Source organism: Mandrillus leucophaeus, unplaced genomic scaffold, assembly GCF_000951045.1.
Source record: "Mandrillus leucophaeus isolate KB7577 unplaced genomic scaffold, Mleu.le_1.0 Scaffold21, whole genome shotgun sequence".
In the NCBI taxonomy this organism is placed as follows: domain Eukaryota; kingdom Metazoa; phylum Chordata; class Mammalia; order Primates; family Cercopithecidae; genus Mandrillus; species Mandrillus leucophaeus.
The window spans coordinates 6,196,172-6,204,635 of NW_012102143.1; the positions used below are offsets into that span (position 1 = coordinate 6,196,172).

Consider the following 8,464-nt stretch of genomic DNA (forward strand, 5'->3'; position numbering starts at 1 on the left):
CAAGTTGCTCCGCTAGTTCATAATCCAAGTCCAGCAAGTTAAGCCTCAGGGGCCTGTCATACATGAACCCTCGCCCAAATTCCAGATGCATTAGCCGCTCCAAGTTGGCCACTCGTTCAAGGCCCACCAGGATCAAAGCGCGGACACCTGCAAAGAAAGACACATTTAATATAATACGGCTCACCTAGGCTGGAGGGAACTGCAATGTCCTTTTTCCTGACTACATTTTTAAAGAAAACTTCAGTGTAAAATTTAGCTTCTAACTTGAATATATTTAATCAAGTTAATTGGCTACTCTGAATAGTTGAAATACTGAAACTTTGGACTCTGCTGAATAATTGTTTCCAGTATGTCAAGAACTAAACCTATTACCAAAACTATAGGAAGTGGCATCCATGAAGTATATTCATGCATGAGTTCTCAAACTCAGGCCCTCTGTAATACGAGTATGCTGTGGGAAGAACTGAAATACTAACACCTCCAAAATCAGATAATAGCAGCCTCATCTCCATTGCTTGGGAAAAGCAAGCTAATAAATAGAACATTCTTAGGATAAACTGCGCCTCTGTAATGGCATCCACTTTCTGATAGTCAGTGCTGCCAAATACCAAAGCAAGCGAACAGTCAAGTATCACATCTGATAACAGGCGTGGCTGCTTTCCGGTCACCTTATGTTTGGTACATCATTGCTTACATTATTTTCTTTGTATTATTTAGGTGTATTGTTATTAAATGTTGAACTGTGATAACTGCAAACCAAAAATAGAGCAATGTATTTTTGTTAGTAATTAAGTCCTAGTTTATATGATGAAGATCAATGAATCAACATTTCAACAGCGTTTGCAAACACATCATGTTTCTGAACATTCTACCACCTGAACAGCCACAACACAGCAGTAAAGCTGTCTAAGTACAGAAGGAATTTTGTTAGCTCCATCCCACAGCTCCAAGCGGGTGATGAGGGGCCATGATGCTGGGAAGAAGAGTCTCCCAAGACGCGCTGCTCCCTCGGGGCACTGCCTTAGCAGAGAGGTTCTCTCCATCAGAGCAGCACACCTTGCCTCACAGGGGTTAACTTCTCATGTGTAAAAGCCTTGGCACCTACCTTCTTGGCGGAGGTCCTCAGATGCTCTGTGTAAATCAGCCAGATCTCCATCTGCTCCATCAGTAAAATGAATGACCACCTGAAGATAAGAGAGCTGTCAAACCCCACGCAAACGAAAAAGGACTGCTGATAGAAAACTGCTGACTGTTGCAGACTGCTGATAGAAAACCGAGAGATCAGCTGTCTCAAACCCTTCGTTTTACACTTAAGGAAACTGAGGGCCCAAGTTGAGGAATGATTACCCATGTTCACAGGCCTTTGATATTACACTTAAAATGGAGAAGTATATTTGAGTGCTTAATTTATTTTTTAAAAAGACAAGCAGCAATGACAATAAAAGCAATTTATCTCATTCTCATATTTCTAAGATGTAGTTTCTGCAAATAATGTGTGTGTGTGCATGCATGTGTGTGCATGTGTGTGGGTGCATATGTGTGCCTGTGTGTGGGTGCATTGTGTGTGCACGTGTGTGCATGCATGTTTGTGTGCGTGTGTGGGTGTGTGGGTGCATGTATGTGCATGCATGTGTGTGTGCATGTGTGTGGGTGCATGTGTGTGCATGCATGTGTGCATGCATGTGTAGGAGTGCATGTGTGGGCGTGCATGCATGTGTGTTTGTCCATGTGTCATGGGCTAAATTGTGTCCCCTCAAAATTTGTATGTTAAGTCCTAACCCCCAGTACCATAAGAATGGTACTGTATTTGGAGATAGGGTCTTTAAAGAGGTAATTAAGGTTAATGAGGTCATCAGAGTGGACCCTAATCTAGTATGACTGATGTCCTTTTAGAAGAGAAGATTAGGACACAGACATGCACAGAGAGAAGGCCATATGGAGACACAGGGAGAAGACCCCTGCCTACAAGCCCAGCAGAGAGGACTCAGGAGAAACAGCCCTGCCAACATCTCGAGGATGTCAAGCCTCCAAGACTGTGGGAAAATAAATGTCTGTTGCAAAAGCAAGCCAGGCTGTAGTACTTCATGATGATCCCTAGCAAACTCACATGGTGTGTGTGTCTACACAATCTATATGCATATATGTACACACATGCATGCATGCACACATACACACAGAGAAACGGAAGTGGAGAACATACCTCACTGGACTATAATTAAACATAAATCAATCACAAATTCAACTCATTCAAGTTAAACTACTGATTTCCAGGATCTTTTTAGAGCTTGAGTAAGACTACCAAAATGAGGAAGATAGTACATGACATTAGATCAGTTAATAAGTAAGGAATTTTCCATATAGGCACTAACAAACCAGTTAAACATGAAGAGGATTTAACTTGGGGGAAGGGGCTTCCTCCTTTCCCGTAAAAATCTGGAAATTGCCCAGGGAGCACCCAAACCAAGGGGCCCCACGGACCTTCACACTGTCTGGCGAGGACTGTCTGAACTTGTTCTGATAGACTTTCAGCGTGTCCGCCGTGAGGACATAGGGGTGCTGGCTGCGCATGTTCCGGAACTTCTCGAGCATCTCTGGCTGGTACTCGTCAAAGTCAAAGGCCTCCACCGGGCCCGAGGGCATGTTGGCCACCACTGACACACGCACGGTGGGCGAGCGGCCGCCGCTGCAGCTGACCCTGTGCATCTGGCTGATTCTGTTCAAGATGGCGTCCACCTTGGACTCTAAGCCTTTCTGGGCCACAAATACATTCTGGTCTCTAGAACCATCAAACCCCAGAATCACATCCAGATTACAAGCTGGAAAGGAGAAATGCAGGTGATGAGTTCTCAGCTGGGGCTGAGGAGATGAACTCTACTTATACCAGCAACAGAGACAACCCAGGCAGAGGACCAGGGCATCGCACTCAAGTGCAAAATGAGATCCTGTGTGTGTGAGCTTTGAGAAAGCAATTCAATCCACTCCTCTCACAGACAGAAATGAGGGTGGCTGTTAGGTGCCAAATGATAAGCTATTTTTTAAAGTTGACTTTTTCGGTATTGTTAATTAACTTTGGAGTAACAATACACCATCAGTGTTTAGATGCATCCCAAGGGTGTGCTTTAAATTAAAAGCACTTGAAAATCAAATACTCTGATCTCAAATACTTGATCTAATAAATCTATAAATAGAAACAGGAATCAATAAATCTGAATTGTTTGAGGGACTAAAAAATAGGGGAGAAAAGTAAATCTTACAAAAGCAAAATACAATAGACTTCTATTCTTATCTTGGAAGAACGCCCTAGGTAGTGGTGAGGTGGGTGTCAGGACCAGTCCCATTAGCTATAAGTAAATGTATGAGGCAAACAAAGGACTAAGGACTCCAGAAGTCAGCGCCAGGGAGCAGACAGCTAAAGAGGCACAAACACCAATAGGAAAGGATAGAAAATATGCATATAATGGGAGTTACCTTTGGCAACGTCAGTCACACCAGGGCACAGGGTTTCGTGCATCGCATCATGCAAAGTTTCTAAAACTTGCTCGCTCAGTTCGGACAGCTCCTGGACGTTGCCCACACGGAATGCCGTGGCACTGTTGGATGCTATCTTTCCGACCTCCTCCGAGTCGATATTCCTCACTCCAACTGCAAATACTTTGACTCCCCTCTGGGTGAGGGCCAGGCTCACGTCCTGTGCATCTTCCACCGACTTTCCTCCCGTGATCACAAAGGCAATCTGAGGGACCCGCTGGTCCAGGCGGCTGCCTGCCTCAGGCACGAAGTGGTTCACCCGCAGGTGCTCAAGGCCCACCTTGGTGTTGGCATGTCTTCCCCCTTTGTAGACCACTTTGTTGATGGCGTCGATAATCTGCCTCTTGGTGGAGAAGTCCTTCAGGAAGAATTCGTCAGTGGGGTCAGAGTTGTACTGGACCACCCCCACTTGGATGGAGTCACCGTCTTCATAAACTGTGTCCACGATTTCAGACACAAAACGAAGCACTTCCTGGAAACTGTCCCTTCTGAAGTTGATGGAACCATCCAACAGGAACACAATGTCTGCTTTCTTCTTCTCTAGAAGTGATTAAAGTGAAAATAAGAAGAGATTGGGTCTCCAGATCCAAAGGTAAAATTAAATAACTGAAATAAAACATTCCTAATAATTTATTCACAGCGAAACCTTAACTCAAATCCACGCCTCTCTAGTCTGTAGTTCCTGAATTTGCAGCTCCCAAACATGCTAAATATAAGAAGATGAATGATAAATCCTCTAAAAAAGGAAAGGAGAAAAATTATTTGATGTCACACTCTGTGAAAACTCAGTGACAGAGAACTTCAGTTATCCCGTGCAAAATGTCATTGTGACAAGAATTCAATAGGGACCTGGCTTTGACATCTGTGATCTCAGGTGTTTTAGGAAATGCCACTAGAAGCTTCCTTTGTGGTCAAGAATTTTAAACGGTGCCTGGAAGTGAAGAGAGGTGTATTAGGGGCAAGGCAAGGAAGGACTGGGAGAAATAGATTGGAAAATAGGAAGAGATCCCATTAAACCTTGGAGGATGGTCTAAGAGTTTTTTGGGAGCTGACTGAATATCAGTGATGTCGAGGGTAATCTCTTGATTATAATCAAGCAATTAAGACTGGAGTGGAGAGGAGGAAGTATGAGAGACAGTATGAGGGATGTGAGATGTGCCATGGGCAGTCTGATGGGGAGCGGTGAGCTAGGGAAACAGGCATATGGCTCCCCCTTGAAGAACCAACCCTAATGGTTTGCTTCAGATGTCTACACGGCAATTGCCTGGAGGAGGGGCAAAGAAAAATATGGGCTGGTGGAGAGATCCACTTTGCTCTTGCAGCCCCAAAGGTGAGAACCAGGAGCACAGGGTAGGAGCTGAGGTGGACGCGGCTGCAAGTCTTCCAGGGAGGTACTCCCTGATGGTCCCACCAGGACAAGGAATGAGGGAACCCAGACTATGGTGGGCATCTGGCCACTGGGCATGGGCCAACTTCAAAGTCATGTTCAGTGGGGCATGGACTGGCTGATTTCAAAGATGCCATCCTATGCTGAGACCCAATGAGTTTATAATTAACTCAGTGCAACACTACAGAACCTTTCAATGGGGCTATGATTAGTCTCAGGAGTGATGGAAGATCAATAATATGCCTCCTTCTGCAATTTCAATGGAACTACTTTTCCAGTATTTAATTTCTAATATTATCTGCAGAAACAAGCCAGAGAGAAGAAAATTATTTAAAAATGGCTACTGAAATTTTTTAATTAAAAAAAAATGTTGATGTCACATTCTGCAGTCATGGGTCACACAGCATGTACCTGGCCGTGAAGGAGAAGGGGTGGCAACCCCGGGAGGTGCAGGAGTGGCCGCAGAGGGTCCAAATGAGTTCATGATTCTTTCTTCTATGTTGGGAAGCTCTCTGAACTCTCGCACTGTGAAGACCAGTCTGGGGTCATTGGTGATGGTCTGCAGCTCTGCTCTGTCGATGTTCCGGTCTCCTACTCCTAAACTCACAATCCCCGAGGAACGGATCACCTGGGCAAACCTGGACACGTCATCTTGGGATTTTCCACCCAGGACCAGGACCAGGTGTTGTGGCACCCCATCTTCTATGCGACTCCCCGCAGACTTAACAAAGAGGTTTCTTGCCACAAATTCGAGAGCCCTGCCAGTGTTCAGTGGGGAACCCCCTCTGAGCCTCAGGCGCCGTATGGCGTCCAGCACCGGGGCCTGGGATCTGTAGGTCTTCAGGTAGAATTCTGGGAAGACATCATTGCTGAACTGCACAACCCCAACTCTCACTTTACTGGGGCCAATGTTGAGTCTTCGAACAATCCTGCTAACAAAGTCTCGAATATGTGCAAAGCCATCTGGCCTAACGCCCTCAGAGCTGTCGATCAGAAAGACGATGTCTGCAGCATCACTCTCAACTGCTACAGATCAAAGAAGAAAAAGGGAAACGTTCAGTGTGTAAGTAACCCTCGCCTGTGTTTGGTGTGCACCTTGCACCATAATCTTAATCAACCTTAAAATTATATCCCAAGATGCATGTATTGTTTGTATCTTGGGCTTTTCGAAATTAGCTGTTAAAAATTGGACCTTTTACACCAAAGCAATTTCTGCTTCTTGAAATATTTGAAGTTATCCAAAATGTGTCTTTCTGAATTTACTCTATTTAAATTTTGGCATTGTGGTCTGGGTTACTACTGATTTCTAAAATGTAAGCAGCTTTTAGAAATCAATCCTGGGCTACCATAATCTACAGAATCATGAACTGTTGCTACCAGAAGAGACCAAGGACACTGGGGTCTACATCTTTGTTGCACAAGAAGAGAAACAGCTGAAGCCATAGGTCCTTGCCTTGTCCAAAGCTATCACTTAGCAAGCGAGATCCCTGAGGAGCCCAACACCAGCCCAGCGTGCTGCCCAGGCTCAGCCCATGGGAGCAGGGCACATATAACACAGTGCCATATCCAAGGGGTCACATTTATGCTCCCCAGGCATTTGCATCCTCGTATTTCCTTTTTGCTCACACATCTTTAGCATTTATACAAAGTTTTTATTTTTCGCTATTATTCCTTCTATTTCCTTTTCTTTCCTTTTTTTTTTTTTTTTTTTTTTTTTCCTGAGACAAGGCCTCTTTCTATCTCCCAGGCTGGAGTGCAGTTGCACAATCACAGCTCACTGCAGCCTTGACCTCCCAGACTCAGGTGATCCTCCCTCCTTATCCTCCAAGTAGCTGGAACTACAGACATGCACCACCATGCCCATGCCTTTATTTTTTAAATTTCATTAAAAAAATTTTTTTTGTTATTTTTTGAGATGGGGGGTCTTACTATGTTTCCCAGGCTGGTCTTGAACTCCTGGACCCAAGTGATCCTCCTGCCTCAGCCTCCCAAAGTGCTGGAATTATCGGCATGAGCCACCGTGCCCAGCTTCCCCCACCCACCCTGACTAATTTTCTTTACATTAGTGCATTTTTTTAATATTATTTTTTTGAGACAGAGTCTCACTCTGTCGCCCAGGCTGGAGTACAGTGGTGTGATCTCGGCTCACTGCAACCTCCACCTCCCAGGTTCAAGGGATTCTTCTGCCTCAGCCTCCCAAGTAGCTGGGACTAGAGGTGTGTGCCACCATGCCCAGCTAATTTTTGTATTTCGCGTCGAGATGGGGTTTCACCATACTGGCCAGGCTGGTCTCGAACTCCTGGCCTCGTGAACAGCCCGCCTCAGCCTCCCAAAGTGCTGGGATTACAGGCATGAGCCACCACACCCAGCCTAGTGCCTTTTCAACAATAAAATTAATCAAAAGATCCTGAGAAAGATGAGCCACATTTTCCTGTTAGTTAGAATTTTAGGTACTCCTCAGATGCCATTTTATTACACTTGTATGTTGCCACTCCACACATTCCAACCTGCCCTTTGCCTCATACACAATTGGTCTATTTACAGTGTAAATGCAGCACAGTGGAAGCTGAGCAGCTCCTGTGATGGAGCTGTTTATTCTAAGAAAGAGAGAATCAGCCCCGCACTGGGGAGCTGGTCCAGCACACACGGCCTTGGGGTTCTCCTGTAGAGCACACATGATCTCACAGAACCCCCACAACAGACAAGTCCACTGTGTGATCATGACAGGGCAAGATGAAAATGAGAACACATTGTAACCCTATCTGAACACAGACAAAAAGAAAAACATAGTGCAAACCACAAAAAGGACAAAAACACCCCCTATCCTGGTTAATAAGAGTGACTGCTCTTCTCAGTCTATACCAGGGCCATCCTGCTTCTAGATAAGACTTAAGATACAGCTACATAATCACCTCCGCATCTTGACAACATCCAATCCAGGCCAAAGTTCCATTTCTTTAAGCCTTCCACAAAATGACCTGCCACCAGCTCAAGTCCCCCCAGTCCTTCCCGCCACCCTCCTATGGAGATGTCCCATACTTCGCCACAGTATGCATTCTCCCTGGATTCCGTGAGCAATAGACCCAACCTGCTCAATCACAGGTGTGTCCCGGTGGGGGCTGGCTGGTGGGCATGAAGAACATAACGGTGCCGGGTGCAGTGGCTCACGCCTGTAATCCCAACACTTTGGGAGGCCACAGCAGGTGGATCACTTGAACTCAGGGACTCGAGACCAGCCTGGCCAACATGGCAAAACCCCGTCTCCACAAAAAATACAAAACTTAGCCGGGCGTGGTGGTATGCACCTGTAGTCCTAGCTACTCAGGAGGCTGAAGTGGGAGGTTGACTTGAGCCCAGAAGGCAGAGGTTGCAATGAGTTATGATCATGCCACTGCACTCCAGCCTGGGCAACAGAGCCAGACCCTGTCACAAAGTAAAAAACCATAAAGGTAAGGGCACACAACCTTTATTTTAATTTAATTTCTTCTGAGTACCACGGCCTCTGAGCCTGTTATTTTTCATATGGAAAATACTCCAAGGAGAACTTCC

The 8,464-nt window shown here is 45.5% G+C and overlaps 1 protein-coding gene across 3 annotated transcripts in view; it reads right to left on the bottom strand.

Moving 5' to 3' along the window:
- Positions 1–8,464, bottom strand: part of COL6A3 (collagen, type VI, alpha 3) — a 99,102-nt gene that overhangs the window by 40,028 nt on the left and 50,610 nt on the right. For all 3 annotated transcript variants that reach the window (XM_011980294.1, XM_011980293.1, XM_011980292.1), the window contains 5 exons: positions 5,327–5,941; positions 3,469–4,068; positions 2,479–2,816; positions 1,106–1,184; positions 2–147 (listed from right to left, as the gene is read on the bottom strand). In XM_011980294.1, coding sequence (XP_011835684.1) covers positions 2–147; positions 1,106–1,184; positions 2,479–2,816; positions 3,469–4,068; positions 5,327–5,941 — 1,778 coding nt within the window. The remainder of the gene's footprint in view (position 1; positions 148–1,105; positions 1,185–2,478; positions 2,817–3,468; positions 4,069–5,326; positions 5,942–8,464) is intronic.